This window comes from Mobula birostris, chromosome 30 (genome assembly GCF_030028105.1).
Source record: "Mobula birostris isolate sMobBir1 chromosome 30, sMobBir1.hap1, whole genome shotgun sequence".
Lineage (NCBI taxonomy): Eukaryota > Metazoa > Chordata > Chondrichthyes > Myliobatiformes > Myliobatidae > Mobula > Mobula birostris.
In genome coordinates, this window is record NC_092399.1 from 8306058 (window position 1) to 8327840 (window position 21783).

The 21783-nt window shown below is 46.5% G+C and overlaps 1 protein-coding gene across 1 annotated transcript in view; it reads left to right on the top strand.

The window, feature by feature from the left end:
- The window catches only part of LOC140190579 (F-box only protein 39-like), a 58883-nt gene that overhangs the window by 29740 nt on the left and 7360 nt on the right, over nucleotides 1-21783 (top strand). The window contains exons 3-4 of the mRNA XM_072247263.1: nucleotides 3977-4549; nucleotides 13937-14113. Of these exons, the coding sequence (XP_072103364.1) occupies nucleotides 3977-4549; nucleotides 13937-14113 (750 nt within the window). The remainder of the gene's footprint in view (nucleotides 1-3976; nucleotides 4550-13936; nucleotides 14114-21783) is intronic.

The following is a 21783-nucleotide window of genomic DNA, read 5'->3' on the forward strand; positions in this document are numbered from 1 at the left end:
GCATGTTGACTCTGGATACTGTTCAGACATGGTTATAATTGCAGCTGGTTTAACAAATGTGTCCAGGTAGGGCAATCAAATGTGTATCTGAATAGAAGCAGTAAAGTAATATAAAAACAACAGGAAGAGATGGAGTCCTGACGAAGGGTCTCGGCCAGAAACGTCGACTGTACCTCTTCCTAGAGATGCTGCCTGGCCTGCTGCGTTCACCAGCAACTTTGATGTGTGTTGCTTGAAGTAATATAAAATCTGTCATTGGTTACGTATTTACTGCCTATTATGCCTCTGGTGTTTAGGGCAGCAATGAAGCTCCTCCATCTCTGGCAGTGCTCCTTCATCGTGTCAGTAGCTTCCTCTCCATTTTCACAACTGTCAGTCATGCAAGTCCTGGGTGGAGACTCAGGAATACCATCACACTCAGATGCAGAAGGATTCCCCCGAACTTGGAGGACTGGTGGACCACTCTCAGTCTGGCCTCTACCCTTGGCATATTTCACATGAGCGACCCTACTGAGAGCCAAAGCATAAAACCCTGACTCCAGCCAACATAGCTCTCTGGGTCATTGAGGTACACAAGCCTCTAAACCCTACGGCAAGCATGTGGTCCTTGGAGGTCATCAGTTGTGGTCACCATGAAATTGTCAGATTGTCGTAAAATCCCATCTCATGAAATCTATAATTCTTACTTTCTCCGGCCTATCTATCTGCCCCATCAACTCACCTAGCAAGCAAGTTTCAACCACAAAATGCAACTGATTGACCTGTTGAGTCCATATCAGGTTAATCCAAGCAATTCAGTTTGTCCTATTTGCTGTCTTCCCCCCCCCCCACCCCCACGGTCATGTTCTTTCATATACTTATCCAGCCTCGGTTTGAATACGACAGTCAGCCTGCACAACAACCCTTGCATTCCAATTACATCTATTCTTCTATCCCTCCATTATCCTGAAAAGTTTACTTTGAAAATACTTGAATGCCGTGTTGTATTTCCCCACTGCCTCCCCACAGTGAATTCCAGATTTTGATGACGCTGTAAAAATTTATTGCTCCTGACGTTAGTTTAGCTTACTTTTATCTTTCTGTGGTTCTTGACCAAATAGTCTCAGTCCCTCTATGTACTCTGGCTAGATCCATAAAGATTAAATACCTTTGTTAAACCTCCTTTATTGCAAGGGGAACTATATCTTCTCCAATCCCATGTAAATTATCAACCCTGGAATCGTTTTGATATATCTGGGCATTTTGGGCGCCATGGTAACGTAGTGGTTAGCATGTTGTGATTACAGCTTGGAGTGTTCTGGAGTTCAGAGTCCAGATCTGGAGCTGCCTGTGAGAAGTTCGCACACTCTCCCTCTGACCGCTGCAGTTTCTTCCCATATCCCAAAGATGTACCGGTTAGTAGATTAATTGGTCATTGTTCATTCTCATTCATTCACTATGTGCCATATTGTATGACTGTGGTCTCTCCATGGCTGTTCTTGACAAACTTTTTACAGAAGTGGTCTCCCCATTGGCTTCTTCTGGACAGTGTCTTTACAAGACGGGTGACCCCAGCCATTACCAATACTCTTCAGAGATTGTCTGCCTGGCGTCAGTGGTCGCATAACCAGGACTTGTGATGTGCACCAGCTGCTCATACGACCATCCACCACCTGCTCCCATGGCTTTATGTAACCCTGATCGGGGGGCTAAGCGGGTGCTACACCCTGCCCAAGGGTGACCTGCAGGCTAGCGGAGGAAAGGAGAACCTTACACCTCCTCTGGTGGCGACGTATCTCCACCCCGCCACCCTGTGTTTATTAGGCTGGTGTTAAAGAAGTGGGGTTCTGGGTGGTATAGCCTGTTGTGCTGGAAGGGCATTTCAAATAAATAATTAAATCTCTTCAAAACCTTGATATCTTTCCTACTTTGTGGTAGTCAGAACTGGAGGCTGATGTTCTTACTCACTGCCTGGTACACCGCTGGCATTCAGGGCAGCAATGAAGGTCCTCTGTCTCTGACGGTGTTCACGGCTTCCTTCATCGTGTCAGTAGTTTCCTCTCAGTTTTCACTACTGTCAGTCATGCAAGTCCTGGGTGGAGACTCAGGAATACCGTCACACTCAGATGTAGGATTCTTCATTGCTGTTTCCGTAACAGTTTTGTTCTAGCACTCAGGGTTGTTAACTCTGAGCTGAACCCCCGACTCCTGGAGGACAGAACCCTGTGGCAAATCAAAGTGATAAAATTCATTATGACCTCCTGGGGCATTGCACACCTCTTTTCAAATGCAATATTAACTGGGGTCCACTTTTAACAAACTGTGCTCGTGTACCCACAGTCATTCCAGTCTTTTACCCCTTTTCAGAGTTCTGCCCTCTAGCTTAGATTGCCTCTTCTCATTTTTCCTATCCAGATGCAACACTTCCCATCTCTTTATTAAAGGTCATCTTTCTCCTGTCCCGCCATTCCACCAGCCTGAGTATATCTGAGCCTCTGCACCATGGTTGATCTCCAGCGCCACAGTAACGTAGTGGTTAGTGCAACTCTGTTAGAGTTTGGGATGTCAGAGTTCAGAGTTCAATTCCCACGTCAACTGTAAGAAGGGTATACGTCGAGGGTTTTCTCAGGGTGCTTCAGTTTTCTCCCCCAGTCCAAAGACCTACTGGTTAGTCAGTTAATTGGTCATTGTAAATTGTCCAAAGTTCAAAGTAAACTTCATGATCAGAGGACATGTGTGTTACCACAGGCAACCCTGAGGTTCACTGTTCCGTGGGTAATTATAACAGGATCAATGAAAGATCAACCAGAGTGCAGACAATACCAAACCGTGCAAATGCAAATAGAAATAAATACCAATAAGTAACGAGAGCATGAAATAATAAGGCAAAGACTCCTTAAAGTGAAGTCTTTGCTTGTGTGTATATCTCAATGAAGGGGTAAGTGAGTGCAGTTGTCCCCTTTTTACTGAGGGGGTTGAAAGTTCTTGAACCTGGTGCGGTGAGTCCTGAGGCTCCTGTACCTTCTACCTGATGGCAGCAGCGAGAAGAGAGCAGGGCCTGGGTGCTGGGGAGTCCCTGATGATGGATGCCCCATTCCCATATCAGTGTTTCATGCAGATGTGCTCAGCGGTAAACTGGTTATCAGGTTAGGATTAAGTCAGGGGTTGTTAGGCAGTGTGGCTCAAAGGTACATGCTGTATCTCAAAACAAAAGTAATCAAAGTAAATGTCCACTCTCATTACATTTCATTGAACATCAATTTTGCGCTATGTGCGAATTTATGACTTTATCCTCTAAACCCAAATTAATCATCAGTAATGAATTTCACTTGCAATCAGAATGGACAATAAATACCGGCCATTCCAATGATGGGCACACCTTGCAAACTCTGTACAAATCGAGATAATCTCACTTCAGGTATTTGTATACATGCCATTGAAATGATATAAAGTAGTTTTGCATAACAACAAAACATAGTAACGACTTAATACTGATGATTCTCAGTACTAACTGAGGGGTAATTACCAATAAAGACAAAACTTGGATCACCTGCCTCCAAGAGGACCATAACCTTGTTGTTGGGTTTGGGGGCTTGTGTGCCTCAATGACCTGGAGAGCTGTGCTGGCTGGGGTCAGGGCTTTATGTTTCGGCTCTTAGTAGGGTCACCTATACCAGGTCAAAGGGTAGAGGCCCGACTAGGAGCGGTCCACCTGGTTTGGGGGTTCAGTTCAGGGCTAACGACCCTGACTGGTAAAAAAAAATTGTTACAGAATCAGCAATGCATAATTCTTTTATATCTGTGTGTGATGGTACAGTCAGACGGAGATGGAGGCCCCTCATTGCTGACCTAAATGTCGGAGGCCTAATGGGCAGTAAGTTAGATCACAGGCCAAGTTTGGAAATTTGCAAAGTTTTCAATAGTATTGTAGGATTTATCATATTGTTATGCAATTGAAGAGCCTATATGCTGTAATCGAGATTTCCTTCTGTTAAAGAGCCTGAACTTTTTCCTTCGCCGTGAGTGCAGCCACCTGCAGTCATTTAACCTGAGAGGAGCTCGGCTGGATATGGAGCAGGGCTTTACCATCTTGAACTCGCTCATCCACCAGAGGACCGGGAGCTCCATTTCTGAGCTCAACATTGAAGACCTCTTCAGCCACCACCTCGCCATCTACGCAAACCCCACCTTCCCAAAAATCATTCGCAACTTCTGTGAGCTGACGCACATTTCGATCAATTACAACTGTATCTCGGACGACCTCCTGGACACCTTGTGTGAAAGTTGCTATCAGACCCTGCGGACCATGAACATCAAGTGCCATGTCCACGACCCTCACAACCAGGTTATATGGGGGCTCTCCTGGTCTAAACTTGCCAGGCGCGCCTGCAACCTGAAAGTGAACTTTTATTTTGAGCTTGTAATGAAGAATGATCGCCTGACTCGAATCCTGGTGCCAGAAATCCCCGTGAGGAGCTTAAACTTCAGGAGCTGTTACTTTAGTGACCCAGACTGGGCCATGAAGCCCACTCTGTCCAATCTGATTCCACACTACAGGAATACCCTGCAGGTAGGAACTTGTTTGTGGGTACGATAAAGATTTGTGTTGGGACATTGCAATGTGATGTTGACAAACCAGAAACTCTCCTTCCTCAACAGGCAAGATTTCCCGGTGGCCAGCCATTTTAATTCCAGTCCCCATTCCCATTCCAACATGTCGGTCCGTGGCCACCTCTGCGGCCATGATGAGGCCACTCTCAGGTTGGAAGATCAACACTTCGCGTTTTGTCTGGGTAGCCTCCGGTCTGATGGCATGCCCATTGCCATGTCTAAGTTCTGTTAAATGTTGCTCCTCTTCCTCCCCACTCTGGTCCCCCTCCTACCTCTTCTCACCTATCACCTCCCCCCCCCCCCCCGGTGGTGCCCCTCCTCTTTCCCTTCCTCCCATGGTCCACTCTCCTCCCTTATCAGATTCCTTCTTCTCCAGCCCTTTACCTTTGCTACCAATCACCTCTCAGCTTCTTACCTCATCACCTCCCACCCACCCGGCTTCACCTATCACCTTCTAGCTTGCCCTCCTTCCCCTCCTCCCACCTCCTCATTCTGGCTTTCCCCCACCCCCGCTTTCCTTTCCAGTCCTGACGAAGGATCTCAGCCTGAAACATTGACTGTTTATTCCTTTCTGTAGATGCTCCCTGACCTGCTGAGATCCCCAGCATTTTGAGTGTGTAGCTCTTATGAACTTCAGTGGGAGTAAGCAGATCCCATCCAGACACACCATAAAGTTTAGACCCGAGGAAGGGTCCTGACCCGACATGTTGCCTGTTTGTTCCCCTCCACAGATGCTCCTGATCTGATTTCCTCCAGCGCGCGTTACACTGGATCTCCAGCATCTTTCCAGAATCTCTTGTGTTTACTTTGTAACGTTTGTTGTATACATTAAGTGCAGGAAAACGCTGAGGATATTTATGTTTATTTATTTAGAGATAGAGCATGGAATAGACCCTTCTGGGTGCCTGAGTTACGTCGCCCTCGTAACCACCAACAACTCTGATTTAACCCTATCCTAATTACGGGACAATTTACAATGACCAATTAACCTAACTGGTATGTCTTTGGACTGTAGGAGGAAACTGGATCGCCTGGGGAAAAGGCACACTTTCCACGGGGAGGACGTGCAGAGAGCCCTCAGAGAGGGCGCTGGAATTGAACTCTGAGCTCCTGACGCCCCGAGTGGGAATAGTGTCCTGGTAATATCTATGCTACCCTGCCGGCCCCACATGCCTGAAGTTTACAATAACCTTCACGCTGTGGCCGACGGGCTACAGAGTGGGGAGCTGGTAAAAGGGATGAGCCAGCCGCATCAGAAAGCCAGCCTGGGCTAGTGACCCTGGCCATAAACTGACAGGAGAGAAACCGGGGCTCCTGCCGCTGATTACAATCGAGTCACCCCTCATGGGCAGTGAGCATGAGATGATACTGGGTGACCACCCGGACGCCAGGTCCTCTCCGGTGAAATTCTTTACAAGTACTGTACAGCTCCACACATGATTGGCCACGTAGAAAGCGCCCAGCAGAGAGACTATCCTTTTTCAAAAAATTAAAATCTTGGAAATATTACACAATGTCATTTCCATTGAGAAGAATATATCTTGAGGGAAGCTTTATTTGCTAATACCATAGTCTTCTAATAAACAAAAATTGATTAAGTGCCATGCCACAAAGTTATTTGAAGATACAGTACTATGCAAAAGTCTTGGGCATATATATATATGTACACACACACACACACACACACACACACACACGTTGCAGCCTGGGCTCCATCCCTGCCCTCCATAGCAGTCTGGAAAGCTTTCTTTTAAAATATAAATTTTCAAGACGTGAGTGTCACTAGCACAAGAACACAACTGAACGAGAGCAAGACTCAACATTCAATGTGACCGTGGCTGAACTATACTGGCCTCTATTCTTCTTCCTTACTAGTTCCCTGTAACCCTCAGTTCCTCAATCTTCAAAATATTTATCTATCCTCATTTTATAGCTTTGTCTCCCACTGGTGAAATCATATCAACTTCTACCCTGTCTTGGTCTGCTCTTGGTATTCCTACAGCTGGTGTACCTGTTTCTGGGCAACACTGCTCCCTTGGGTGTTAATCATGGGGTCTTGATGATATTTGAGTCAAGAGAAGGGGGTCAGACCCTTCATTTGAAGATGGTTATTTGTGGGGAAGTGTTTTGCATGTTTGGACTAAGTTGGAGGAAATGTTCCCGGTGAAACCCCACAAGACCACTGGGGACCAGCTTAAGGGGTGGGGGGGGGTGGTGGATCTACTGAAATTGCTTGCGTTTCCTTTCTGAACGCTGATGGAATTGATTAAAAAGGCACAAAAGAGGAGCCTCAGTGTTCAGGGAGCATCTTCCCTCCGTGCAATGCAGAAAGTGGTCACAGAGGTTCTGATTTGGTGAGGGAATGAGCTTTGCATATTTGGTTTCAGCCTGAAACGTCTACTGCACCTCTTCCTACAGATGCTGCTTGGCCTGCTGCGTTCACCAGCAACTTTGATGTGTGTTGTTTGCATATTTGGAAGCTCCTTAGGTTTGACCACAAGCATTCAGTTGTGTTTGTGAGTTGCCTGGAGTCCTCCTTGCAACTTCTGGCTCAGTTTGACCTGTGCATGCACACCCTAAATGCTGGAGTCACTACGATACTCTCAGTGCTGGGGGACAACTGGAGACAGCATCCTGTGGTCTCAAGTACTGTTTCCTTGGAAATATTCGCTGATGTGGAGATGAGTCACTTACAAGGCCTTGTAAACACCACAGTTGTTGTTCCTATCTGTGCCTTGTGATGCCCTGGGTAGCAACCTTGCCATTTCCTTAGCACTTGTCTGTTTTTTTATGAGCGAGCTCAACACTCAACCCAGCACGGATGAAAAGTTCAAGGAGCTGCCCAGATTTGAACCTGAGACCATTCACCTCAAAGTCCAGTGCTGATTTCACTACACCACCAGCCGCCTATAAACACCATGGTGACTGCTTTTATAAAGGTGACTGGCTGCCTCAGTTTCTGTTTTTTTTTGGGGGGGAGGGGGAAATTCTTCCAAGCAGACTCAAGAAGCCTTGATGTGAGGTGCTGGGGGCGAGGGAGTCTCTCTTCTAAAAGGCAGAGGAAGTCCTTTCCCATTCTCTGGAACACATTCTCAAAAACATTGCGGGCTGATAACAAGTAGACTCACCTCGCTTCACATTTCCCCATCTCAAGTCAGAATCAGAAGTCCCCACCTGGGGCACCGTGCTCTCGTCGCGGTTAGCACGATGCTGTTACAGCCCGGGGCGTCAGAGTCTGAAGTTCAAATCCTGTGTTCTTTGTAAGGAGTTTGTATGTTCTTCCCGTGTACATGTGGGTTTCCTCCGGGTGCCCTGGTCTCCTCCCACAGTCCAAAGACGTATCGGTCGGTGGGTTGATTGGTCATTGTAAATTGTCCTGTGATTAGGCTAGGATTTAATTAGGGGGTTACTGGGCAGTGCGGCTCAGTAAGCCAGAGGAGCCTGTTCCACACAGTATCTCTAAATAACTACATAGAACATAGAGCAGTACAGCATGGACAGGACCTTCGGCCCACAATGTTGTGCTAGCCAGCTGACAAACAAATCAAAAAAACCCAACAACTAATCTTTCCTACCTACACCATGTCCATATCCCTCCATCTTCCTTACATCCATGACATTATCCAAATGTCTCTTAAAAGCCTCTAATGTATTTGCCTCGACCACCGTCCCAGGCATCCACCACTCTCTAAAAAACCCCCCTCACTTCCCCCTTGAACCCATGCCCTCTCACCTTCAATGAATGCCCTCCGGTATTAGACGTTCCTACCCTGGGAAACAGATACCCCCTGTGCACTCTATCTGTGCCTCTCACAATCTTATAAACCTCAATCAGATCTCCCGTCAGCCTTCACCGCTCCAGAGAAAACAACCTGTTTGTCCAGCCTCTCGTGATGCACATGCCCTCTAAACCAGGCAGCATCCTGGTACACCTCTTCTGCCCCCTTTCCAAAGCCTCAACATCCTTCCTATAGTGGGACGACCAGAACGCTAAGTAATAATTAAGTAAACAGTGTTGGTGCGTGGCCAAGTGGTTAAGGCGTTTGTCTAGTGATCTGAGGGTCGCTAGTTCGAGCCTGGCTGCGGCAGCGTGTTGTGTCCTTGAGCAAGGCACTTAACCACACATTGCTCTGCGACGACACCAGTGCCAAGCTGTATGGGTCCTAGTGCCCTTCCCTTGGACAACATCGGTGACGTGGAGAGGGGAGACTTGCAGCATGGGCAACTGCTGGTCTTCCATACAACCTTGCCCAGGCCTGCGCCCTGGAAACCTTCCAAGGCGCAAATCCATGGTCTCATGAAGCTAATGGATGCCTATATATTATGTAAATAAATAAAAATCCAGAATTGCCCTCAATCAGAAGGGGCTGATCTATGACTGATTTGGCCATTTATAGAGGGTGTGATTGGTCAATGCCGGGGATCTCTCTTGGTGCTGTCAGCTTATGACATAAGCACAGAAAATACTAGAAAAATTCAGTAGGTGAGGCGGTGTTCGTGGAGAGAGAAACAGAGTTTTCACTTCAGGTTCAGAACCCTTGGAAGGAACTGGAAAAGAAATAAATCGAAGTTTTTTTTCCTCTTCTATTTTCTCTTCCCCAGTTCTGAGGAAGGGTCGTCACCCTGGAACGGCCACTGTTTCTCTTTCCACAGTTGCTGCCGTGAACTTTCTGACTATTTGCTGTACTTCAGAGGCACAAGAGATTCTGCAGATGCTGGAAGTACGGAGCAGCGCATGCAGAATAAAAGCCAGCCAGTGGTGTAGTTGCATCTGCACCGGACTTTGGAGCAGGTGGTCCTGGGTTCGAATCCTGCCGGTTCCTTGCACGCTTTCCGTCCGTGCTGGGCTGAGTGTCGAGCTAGCAACTCAGCCTCGTAAAAAAACAGACAAAAATGCGAACGGAATGGCAAGGTTGCTGCCTGATGCCGAAAGGAACAGCAACACACACACAAAGTGATGGAGGAACTCAGCAGGTCCAGGCAACAATAAACAGTTGATGTTTTGGGCCAAGACCCTTTTTCAGGACTGGAAAGGAAGTGCACAGACCCTGCAGGACCTTTTCCATTTTGTGCTGCCTTAATTTGACTTCATATGGCTACAGAGGATACAGTAATTGGGACACATTTGGACCAGTACATTTTAGACCAATTGAACTTCTGCCCCCATCAGCCTAAGTTGTATGGAAATAGTTAAAAAGGTATAAAAAGACAAACTGAGTAACAAATTATGTATTTAAGTAAAATACAGAGCAAATTAGAACACTATAAACTCAAGAAAATCTGCAGATACTGGAAATCCAGAGCAACGCTCACAAAATGCTGGAGGTTCTCAGCAGGCGAGGCAGCACCCGAGGAAATGGACAGTCAACGTCTCGGGCCGAGACCCTTCATCAGGACTGGAAAGAAAGTGGGCAGAGGCTGGAAGAAGGAGTGCGGAGGGAGGGAATAGAGCACAAAAAGGCAGATGGTGGGTGAACCCATGGGTAAGGAAGGAAGGTGGGGAAAAAAGGGACTGATGTAAGAAGATGATAGGTGATAGGTAGAAGAGGCAAAGGGCTGTAGAAGGAGGAATCTGTTTGGAGAGGTCAGTAGATTATTGAAGAAAGAGAAAGAGGTGTGGAAAATGAACACATGTACATGGGAACCTTGCAAGGAACAAGCTGGGAGGATTGGAAATGGAGTTGGAAGCCATGCTGCACAAGATGGTGATGGAGTCAAATGCTCAGGAGGGGTGCACCACCCCCCACCTCCAGAAGAAATACGGGAGGAGAAGATGGCGACGCGCCTGCGTGTGCGCAGCTCTCTGGTGAAAAATGATGTCGTATCTGTTAAATAGGGGCCGTGGACAATTCTGAGTTGACGGAGAATGGACGTGAAAGCACAGAGGAACATCTGGAGAAATTTCTGAAACACCCGTTCGCTGCTGTCGTTACTGTGCGGTCGGGAATCTTTCGGAGGCTAGGCCTCTAAATCCCCGGTCTTGCCTGCTTTTGGCGACCGAGAAGGAGGTCGAATCGTTCGGACAGAGATGGTGCTCAGTACTTGGTGTCGGAGAGCCGATCAGAGCTCGAAGTTTTCGGATGATTCAGAGTCGGATTGTGGTCGGCATGGCCGGGAGAGTTCTTCTTCCCTCTCCCGACTGCGTGAGATGTGGGACATTTGAGAAACTTTGAACTTTACTGTGCTCACGGACTTCTTCATCAAGTTATGGTATTGTTGCACTGTTTGTAACTATATGTATAATTATGTGGTTTTGTCAGTTTTTTCAGTCTTGGTTTGTCTTGTGTCTTGTGATATCACACCGGAGGAAATAAGGTGTCATTTCTCAATGCATGCATTACTAAATGACAATAAAAGAGGACTACGTGTCTTCATAATCTAAAAAAAGATGCTTTGTCAAACATTAGTAGGGAAACAAAGTTCATGGTGTGGGGAAATGTATTGGCATGGGTAGGAGATCGGTTGTGTAAGGAGAGCTGGAGGACAGAGTGTGAATGGGCCCTCACTGAGAAATGCAATATGTAATGTATTTTGCCACAGGGTCTGTTCTGGGCCACAGCTCCACATAATTTAAGTGAATGACGTGATCTAAGTCCTGAAGACATATTGTTAAATGTGCTGTGTTTGGAAAACAAATAACTTGAGAGTAAGACGTGAATGTAAAATCATCCAGCTATGCAAGGAGCCGGCTGGTGGTGTACTGGCATCAGCACTGGACCTCGAGGCGAGTGGTACGCAGTCCGAATCCGGCTGGCTCCTTGCACGCTTTCCACCCGTGTTGAGTGTCGATCTAGCGACTTGGCTTCATAAAAAAAACAGTCAAATGCTACAGAAACGGCAAAAAATGTTGCCTGATGCGACACAAGGTCTGAAAAGGATCAACTACTTCTAACTACACGTGAATTAATCCAGGGCCGAGGCACAAAACACAGTACAACACTGTGGTATAACACGGTCATAGTTCAACAGTTCAATTTAATGTCAGAGGAATGTATGCAATATCCATCCTGAAATTCTTTTTCGTCACAGACAGCCACCTTTCCCAGCAAGAGGGGAGACATAAAACAACTCGCTGATTTACAGTGTTAAAAGTCTGTGGTGCTGCGTTTTTTCTCCCCCCGAGTTCTGTGGCTTGAGAATCGGCAACAATCTCTCACGAGAGAAATTATCGACTTTGCGGGAAGAGGCTAATATAAGAATCATGTTATTTGCATGGCGAAGGGTTGGCGAGCTTTGAGAAGCAGAGATATCTAGGTGCTCCCATGCACCATTGCAAATGACTAGTTTACGATTGTTTTGAAGAGTAAGGACATCTAGCAGAATAAACGCCAGAGACTGTGCAGATGCTGGAAGTGTTGAGCCAGCAGACGGAAAGTACTGGAGGAACCCAGCTGGTCAGGCAGCATCTACGGAGAGGAATAAACAGTTGACATTTTGGGGCTGAAACCCTTCTTCAGGAGTATATATACATACATGCAAGATTGCTCAAATATTACTGAACTATTAAATACACAATAGTGTGGTGGGGGGAGGGGAAGGATTACAAGCTAGCAGGTGATATAGGTGAGTCCAGGTGATGTAGGCGAGTCCAGGTGATGTTAGTGAGTCCAGGTGAGGGGGGAAGGCTTCTAGTTTCTGCTCTCTTTCCAGTCTCAGCACAAAACGTCGACTGCCTACCTCCCTCCACAGATCGCTGTCTGACTTGCTGAGCTTCTCCAGCATGTTGTGTGTGCAAATCTAAAAGAATGTTCTCATCTCTTCTGAGGGAAACTGGGCAGAAAATTACAACACATTACAAAATTGAGATCACATCTGCATTACTAGGTCCTGTACTGGTCATGTTTGAGAAAAGGAATGTAAATATACTGTAGGCGGTTCTGAGATATTTTACTAGTCTCTTACTTGGAAAAGTTTCATGAGATAGTTTGACAAGCTAAGGCTTGTATCAACTGGGGACTAGAAGACTGAATAGAGCAAAGGAAGGGTTACAAGATAAACAGTCCTGAGGGGTTTTAAACAATGTCAACATGGAGAGAGTATTTCCTCATCTGAAGAACCTAGAAACAGAAATTACAGTTTAAAATTAAAATGTCATCAACTTAAGGTAGAGATGGTGATTTTTTTTTAAATTTGGAGAGGCCTGTGAGTTTTTGGAATGCAGAAGGGTGAGGAAAGTAGAATGAATATTTATATGTTGAAATGCTGCCAGAACTCCATGGCCACTTAATTAGGTACAGGAGTGGAACCCACTGTGGTCTTCTGCTGCTGTAGCCCATCTTATTCAACGTTCGATTGTTGCGCATTGGGAGATGCTTTTCTAGACACCACCGTTGTAACGTGTGGTTATTTGAGTTATTGTCGCCTTCCGGTCAGCCTGAACCAGTCTGGCCATTCTCCTCTGATCTCTCTCATTAGCAAGGTGTTTTCACCCACAGAACTGCTGTTCACTGGATGTTTTGTTACTCGCACTGGTCTCCGGAAACTCTAGAGACTGGAAATAATTTGGAAAATGTATAGCTCAGGTGGTTGATAGTTGGGTTGAGTTATTCTTCAGTCTTGGCCATTTACTTATAAGTGTTCCATCACCACACGAGGAGACATCACCGGTGCACTGTTGATTGTGCTGAGACCTCTATTTCCAAGTGCTCAGAGGACACAGCACAATTTAACAATGCACTGATGATGTCTCCTTGTATGGCAATGAAACTTTTACAAGTAAATTGCCAAGATCGGCGAGCAACTCAACCCATTGCTAAAGACTATTGGGTGTGGAGATCCTAGGAGACCTGCAGTTTCTGAGATACTCAAACCACCCCGTCTGGCACCGACAATCAAAGTCGCTGAGATCACATTTCTTTCCCAATCTGAATAACAAGTGAACCTCTTGACCATGTCTATATGCTTTTATGTATTGAGTTGCTGACACATGAATGGCTGATTAGATATTTACATTAATGAGCACGTGTGCAAGTGTAACTAATAAAGTGGCCTCTGAGTGTAGTTCTGATTCAGTAGAAATTACAATGTTCTAGTTGCCAAGTTGATAGTCCTTTCACCCTGCAATGAACATAGGGAGAAGCAAGGAAAAATGCTGGTGACCTTAAGCCAAAAATTCGCACCGCAAGCCAATCAAGTTTTGAGAGAGAAGCCAATTTTACATATGCAGCACTAGATGTGAACGACTTTGTTGGTTTGGGTACGTCTGGTTTCCTTTTGGTCTTGTAATCCGGTAGAACAACCACTGATGATGTTAATCACATACAAACTACTTCTCTCGTTCATATGTAACATGCATATTTGTGTATAAGCGCACGGCCCTAATGTGATGTGTGATTTTTCTCACCAGAAGCTGACATTGGAATTTAATAACAGTCATGAACAAATTGATGATGAACTAATTCAGCTGGTGTTAACCTGTGAGCAGCTGTACTACATAAGGGTCTGGGCTTTCCTTAGCATTAAATTTATTGAGACCCTTCTACAATATCGTCAGGAGGGAAAATCCAAATTCCACACTCTCAAGGTAGGAGCAACTAATAGGATTATAATATAGTAGGCTCTGTTAGTTTTTTTGTGTGCGGGAGAGGAAGTCAGGGGTTTGATGTTAATGTTGCGTTTATTTTCTTTCTGTGTGAGTGATATGCTAGTTTTTTGCGAGGGAGGGGTTGAGGGTTTGGGGTTTCCAAGTTTTTGTTTCTTTTTCTTTTTTTTTTGTGCGGGGGAGGAGTTGTTTTTTCTTTGTTTTGTGGCTGTCTGGAGAAGACAAGCCTCAGGGTTCTATCCTGCATACATACTCTGAATATGCAATGAACCTTTGAACCTTTATAAACACAAAGGAGTTTCTGCAGATGCCGGAGATCCAGAGTAACACACACAAGATGTTTTAGGAACTCAGCAGGCCAGGCAGCATCCATGGAAAGGGATAAAACGTTGATGCTTCAGGCCAACACAGTGTCTGTTAATGAACAGGGTTATTGGGTTACTTAAAAATGGGTGGAAATCAGATCACTGAGAAAATACATTCTTGCCTCAGACTGACCTATTTCTGCAGCACCCCCTGTGAATCATACCAATCGCTTCTCTGCTCCATGGCAATAAGCTTCAGGACACCAAAAAAATATATATGTTGAAGAAGATAAACGATATTTCCCAAGGTGGGCACAAGCCACCGTTGAATATACCTAAACAAAGTGTTATTGCAGGAAAGTAGCATCAGAGATCTCCACCACCCGGCTGAGCTCTCTTCTTGCTGCCGCCATCAGAAAGAAGATACAGGAGCCTCAGGACCCACACCATCAGGTTCAGGAAGTTACTACCCCTCAACCATCAGGCTCTTGAACCAGTGGGGATAACTTCACTCACCTATCACTGAACTGTTCCTACAACCTACAAACTCTCTTTCAAGGTCTCTTCATCTCTCGTTCTCTATATTTATTGCCTTTTTATTTATTACTATTATTTTTTTTTGTATTTGCGCAGTTAGTTGTCTTTTAATAGACAATAGGTACAGGAGTAGGCCATTCATCCCTTCGAGCCAGCACCGCCATTCACCGTGATCATGGCTGATCATCCACAACCCTTTTCCTGCCTTCTCCCTGTATCCCTTCACTCCGCTATCTTTAAGAGCTCTATCTAACTCTTTCCTGAAAGAATCCAGAGAATTGGCCTCCACTGCATTCCACAGAACCACAATTCTCTGTGTGAAAAAATTTTTCCTCAACTCTGTTCTAAATTGTCTGCCCCTTTTTCTTAAACTGTGGCCTCTGGTTCTGGACTCCCCCAACATCGGGAACATATTTCCTGCCTCTAGTGTGTCCAATCCCTTAATAATCTTATATGTTTCATTCAGATCCCCTCTCATTCTTCTACATTCCAGTGTATACAACTCCAGTCGCTCCAATCTTTCAACATATGACAGTCCCGCCATCCCGGGAATTAACCTTGTGAACCTACGCTGCACTCCCTCAATAGCTAGAATGTCCTTCCTCAAATTTGGAGACCAAAACTGTACACAATATTCCAGGTGTGGTCTCACCAGGGCCCTGTACAGCTGCAGAAGGACCTCTTTGCTCCTATACTCAATTCCCCTTGTTATGAAGGCCAACATGCCATTAGCTTTCTTCACTGCCTGCTGTACCTGCATGCTTACTTTCAGTGACTGATGAACAAGGACACCTAGATCTCGTTGTACTTCCCCTTTTCCTAACTTGACACCATTCAGATAGTAATCTGCCTTCCTGTTCTTGCCACCAAAGTGGATAACCTCACATTTATCCACATTAAACTGCATCTGCCATGCATCTGCCCACTCACCCAACCTGTCCACTCATAACATCCTCCTCATGTTTCACACTGCTGCCCAGCTTTGTGTCATCTGCAAATGTGCACACTAACCTCCTATGTGGGACCTTATCAAAGGCTTTCTGAAAGTCCAGGTACACTACATCCACTGGCTTTCCCAGGTCCAGTTTCATAGTCATTCTCAAAAAATTCCAGACGATTAGTCAAGCATGATTTCCCCTTCGTAAATCCATGCTGACTCAGATACTGTCATTTGCACGGTAGTTGTTTGTCTGCCCTGTTGGGTGTGGTCTTTCATCGATCCTATGATGATTTTTGGATTTACTGAGTGTGCTCACAAGAAAACGAATCTCTGAGTTATATATCATCTCGCATATTTACTTTGATAATAAATTTAATTTGAACCTTGAACTTTAAATGCTTAAAAAAAGGTAGATGTTAAAGTACTGATCTCTGGCTGTTGTATTTAAATGGGCTTAGTAACTAATATCTCTTGAAGCCATGTGTCGACTGCAGTGGTTCAGGACAAAGTGAAGATTTGGCTTTGATGATGGGACTGTGTTGGAGATGGCGGCAGTTACAGAGAATGATGTGCTGGATGTGGACGCTACTGGGACGTAGGTGAGAACAAGTTTGCTGGTGTGGTGGCGGGAGGATGGAACGAGGGCAGATGTGTGCAAAATGGAAGAGATGCAGGTGAGGGCAGTGTTAATGGTGGAGGAAGGAAAGCCCCTTTTCTGAAGAAGGACATCTCATTAGTTCTGGAATGAAAAGCTTCATCCTGAGAGAAGATGCAGTGAAGACAGAGGAACTGAGAGAGGAGGAGGACAAGTGACAGGGTAGGAAGACGTTTAGTCCAGGCTGCTGTGAGAATCAGTGGGTTTATAAAAGATATCCATGGATAAACTGTCTCCAGAGATAGAAACAGAGAGATTGAGAAAGGGGAGGGAGATGTCAGAAATGGACCAGGTGAATTTGAGGGCTAGGTGGAACTTGGAGGCAAAGCTGATGAAGTCTACGAGCTCAGCATGGGTGCAGGAAGCAGCCCCAATGTAGTCATCGATGTAGTGTAGGAAAGGTTGAGGAGTGACACCAGTGTAGGCTTGGAACATCGACTCTTCCATGTAGCCAACAAAAAGGCAGGCACAGCTGGGACGCATGTGCGTGCCTGTGGCTACACCTTTGGTTTGGAGGCAGTGGAAGGAGCAGAAGGAGAAATTATTGAGAGTGAGGACCAATTTCACCGGGTGGAAAAGAGTGGTGGTGGAGGGAAACAGGTTGGGTCTGTTATCTAGAAAGAAGCGGAGGGAATTAAGGCCCCCTGTTGGGGGATGCAAGTGTATAGGGACTGGACATCCATAGTGAAAATGAGATCATCGGGGCCAGGGAACTTGAAGTTGTTGAAAAGATCCAGATCACATGAAATGTCACAGATGTAGGTAGAAGGGACTGAAACAAGGGGGATAAAACTGAAACACGAGGAAATCTGCAGGTGCTGGAATTTCAAGCAATACACATAAAAGTTGCTGGTGAATGCAGCAGGCCAGGCAGCATCTATAGGAAGAGGTACAGTCAACGTTTTGGGACTAGACCCTTCGTCAGGGATAAAACTGAGACAATGGATCTACTTGGACAGGCATGTTTGTGGATCTTGGGTAGGAGGTAGAAATGGGAGGTCTGGGGTAAGGGGACTATAAGGTTGCTGGCAGTGGATGGGAGATGCCCAGAGTTAATAAGGTCAGTGATGGTGCAGATGACAATGGCCTGGTGCTCATTAGTGGGCTCCTGTTTGAGGGGTGAGCTCATCTGAGAGTGAAACATCACAGCTATTCACGGCGTTAGATTTCGCTTTGTAGGAAGTAATGGCCTGCAAATACTGCCAGAGCTGATGTGCATCTGATGCCATCTCTAACCTCAACTGGAATTGTTCTTTGCTGTTAAAATAGCCTTCCATAGTTTGTATCTGGACTTCTTGTATAGTTCTGGATCACTGGTCTTGAATACCACAGATCTAGCCCTCAGCAGACTATGGAATCCCCTGGCTCATCGATGGCTTTTGGTTTGGGTATGTTGGTATGTTCTTGAAGGCACATACTCTTCCACACAGGTCCTGGTGACAGTTATGGAATATTCATTCAGATTCGAAGATGAATCCCTGAAGATTGTCCAGTCAACCAACTCAAAACAGTCCTGTAAGCACTCCATCGCCTCCATTGACCAATCTTCTTCATCTTCAACACTGCTGCTGCAGTCTTTAGTCTCTGCCTATACACTGGGAATAGAAGTACAGCCAGGTGATCTGACTTTCCAAGGTGTTGGTATGGGATGGCATGGCAGGCGTTCTTTATGGTGGTATAACAATTGTCAAGTGTTTTGGCTCCCCTAGTTCCGCAGGTGGTATGTTGGTGGTAGCTGTTCAGAGACTTCTTCAAGCTAGCCTGGTTGAAATCACCTGCAATAATAGAGAAGGCATCTGGGTGCGCTGTTTCGGGACTGCTGATCATAGTGCTTAGCTCCTCCAGTGCTTGCCTGATGTTGGCCTGAGGTGGAAGGTACACCGCTACCAGGATGATGGCTGTTTGATTGTCAGGTGTTCCAGGTTGGGTGAGCAGGATTGAAAGAGAACCCACCACATCTCTGCACCACGATGAGCTAATCATGAAGCGTACTCCGCCTCCTCTGCCTTCAAAACCTGAGCTGTTCAGTCTTTGCAGAGAATGGCTGTGCCCTTGCATCCAAAGTGGCAGCGGTGAGCCATGTTTCCATAAAGCAAAGTACATAACAGTCCCAGGTGTCTCTCTGGTACTGAAATCTTGCTCTGATGTCTTCAATTTTATTTTCCAGAGACTGTACATTGGAGGAAGCATCCCTTTTTTTCATACTTTCCAAAGCCTCCAAATCCTGAGGTAACAGGGTAACTAGTAAACACAGGAATGATATCTATGATGGAACAGATTGTCAAAATTTGCATATATGGTAAATTCACAGATGAGGAATTTCTCAATACAGCAAATGCTTGGGAAGGCGTGACAATGAATCAGCGGAGAGAAGGGAAGAGACAGAGGGGGAACAGAAGGAAACAAAAACATTTTACATTAAGGAAGACAAAGCATACCGAAACCTCATTTGTACTCAGGCATTATGTTTTACTCTAACGTTACCCTAATGCATGTTTCACTCTAATGTTTAGTCTATTTTGATAGGAAAGTATAATAACCACGTCCTGATAAAGGGACTTGACCCAAAACATTGACTGTTCACTTACTTTTGTGCGCTGCTATGGAGCTCCAGCAGCTGCAGAATCACGTGTTTATCATATTATCCAGCCGTCCATGAAGATGAAATATGATCTTCAGAAGTGATGCCTGTAATATTTCAGACTATGTTCTGTGCTGGTGGTTGCCCGCCGTGTCCGGAAAACTGTGCGGGAAAGTTTTTAAAGGGGAAAAGCCTTTGTACTGGGGGAGTTCCACTCCCTTGACCTCAGAAATCCAGGGCCAGTGGTACGAGCAAACTGGGAGCTTCCTTGGTTGCAGTGGATGACCATGACGTCTTCTGCATCTTGTCACACCCTTCACGCTCCACGGAGCATTACAGTGCTGCCTTCCTGGCCATTGTATCTCACTGTAGGTCTCAACCAGCCAGACCGCCAGAGCTGGCTTAACATGCTAGGACAGGCATGTGTCTCTCTCACTGGGGTACGAGGCCCTCCAGCTACCCTCACTTGGTTCAGCCTGCCTGTCAGAGCCGTGTACCGAGGTGTGGCTGCTCGGTGACCGTGTGGGTTTCCTCCAGGTGCTCTGGTTTCCGCCCACAGTCCAAAGACATACCAGTCGGTAGGTAAATTGGTCATTGTAAAGTGTCCCGTGATTAGGTGAGGGTTAAATCAGGCGATCGCTGGGCCGCGCAGCTCGAAGGGCCGGAAGGGTAAGTTTCCGCAAATAAAACAAAGCGAAGCGTTTTATGTTTAACGAAACCCGTAGCACATTTCGCTAAACTCCAAAACCTGCACAACAAAAGCGTAAAAGACCTTTTACATAATAACGTCAGCACGTCAGACCAGTCTCTTAAAGCGAAACCCCATCTCAAAGTTGGGGGTTGTGAATTATGTCCATTTCTCCCAATTACGTTACCTGACACAGCCCTCCCTCAGAGTTCACTAAAACCAGCCTGTCTGGAGCTCGGACGAGCCACCCGTCTCGGGGCCTGTGTTCCATGGATGAAGAAACCACGGGTACCTCTGGCTTGTCCAGTATTGCACGGACACACTCATGGTCACGTTGTGACGTGGGGGGCAAGGCAGCGGAATACCCCAAATCCTGGTGGGATTCTTTTATCCCCATTCCAAAACGCAGAATGGGCCATCGTAAGGGGGCCTAAGGGGATGTTGGTGTGTGTCATGGTGGACAAAAACAAATGAGGCGGAATGCTGGCCCAAGAGTGCTGTGCACCATGAAGAGAAGTGGGAATAGGTGAAAAGGAATTGTATTTTCTGAGGAGGGTGGAAAACTGTTGTGAGGTTGACCAGGTGGCTGTGGTGCCAGGAATCAAATCACGGGGCACTCATCACGGCCACGGCTGCCACATACCGGCTCAGCTGTGGACGACTGCAGGTCCTCGTCTGAAGCTGTTTTGAGCCCCAGCAAGATCCACTGGAGCTGATCACGCCAATAACTCGTTGGTGACGGAAGCCCTCAGAGCTAAGGAGCAGTGAAACTGCCATTGAACTGTGGGCGCTCCGCTGTGGCGTGATGTCGCCTAACACCGAGGTCCTGGGCCGTCGCAGCCCAGAGGCCTGAAATGAATCGGGGACCGCGGTTAGAGGAAATATCAGATGGGGCGCCAAACCGAGCAACCCAGATGCTGATGAGTGCCCGAGTCGTGTCTGCTGCCATTATTGTTGATGCTAGAGTGACGGCCTCTGCCCAGCTGGTGGTATGGTCCACCATGGTAAGAAGGGGCATAAAACCTCGGGAGGAGGAAAGAGGACCAACAAGGTCTACATTGACATGGTCAAACCGTCCCTCAGGGATCTCAAAGGGTTTCTAACGGTGCCTGAACACAACGGTTAATTTTTGCCCGCTGGCACTCCACACCAACCGCAGCCCAATCACGCACATCCTTTCAGACGCCATGCCAAGCAAACTTTAGTGAGGCCTCCCAGCCTGGATGCGAGAAGCCAAGTGTGGAGGGGAAGAAGCTGTTCCTGAATCGCTGAGTGTGTGCCTTCAGGCTCCTGCCCCTCCTTCCTGATGGTAGCAATGAGGAGGGGGCATGTCCTGGGTAATGGAGGTCCTTAATGATGGACGTTGCCTTTCTGTGGAACTGCTCTTTGAAGATGGCCTGGATACTATGGAGGTTAGTGCCTGTGATGGAACTTACGGCACGTTTAGAGCCATGGGGATGCCGTGCAGGATAGTGGAGTTCTCCCCTTGTGGGATGTGGGAAAGCAGGGAGACCTTTAGTGAGTTTAGGGAGTTACTTGCGAAGTTAAAGGACAGGTCCTCCAGGGCTGCTACCCCTGCCAGTTGCTAGGGAGGCCAGAAATAGGAAGGTCATACCATTTATCATGTGGTTATGGAGTTGGTGCAGGAGGGAGGGCTTCAGAGTTTTGAATCATTGGGCTCTCTCCCAGGGAAGGTGGGATCTGTACAGTTAGTGGAGAGGTTGTTGGAGACAAATGCTTAATGATATCATTCCCACAATCCTGATTGAAAAGTTGCAGAACCTGGCCCTCTGTACCATCCTAAGCAATTGGATCCTCGACTTCCTAACCGGAAGATCACAATCTGTGCGGATTGGTAATAAGATATCCTCCTCGCTGACAATCAACACTGGCGTACCTCAGGGGTGTGTGCTTAGCCCATTGCTCTACTCTCTGTATACACATGA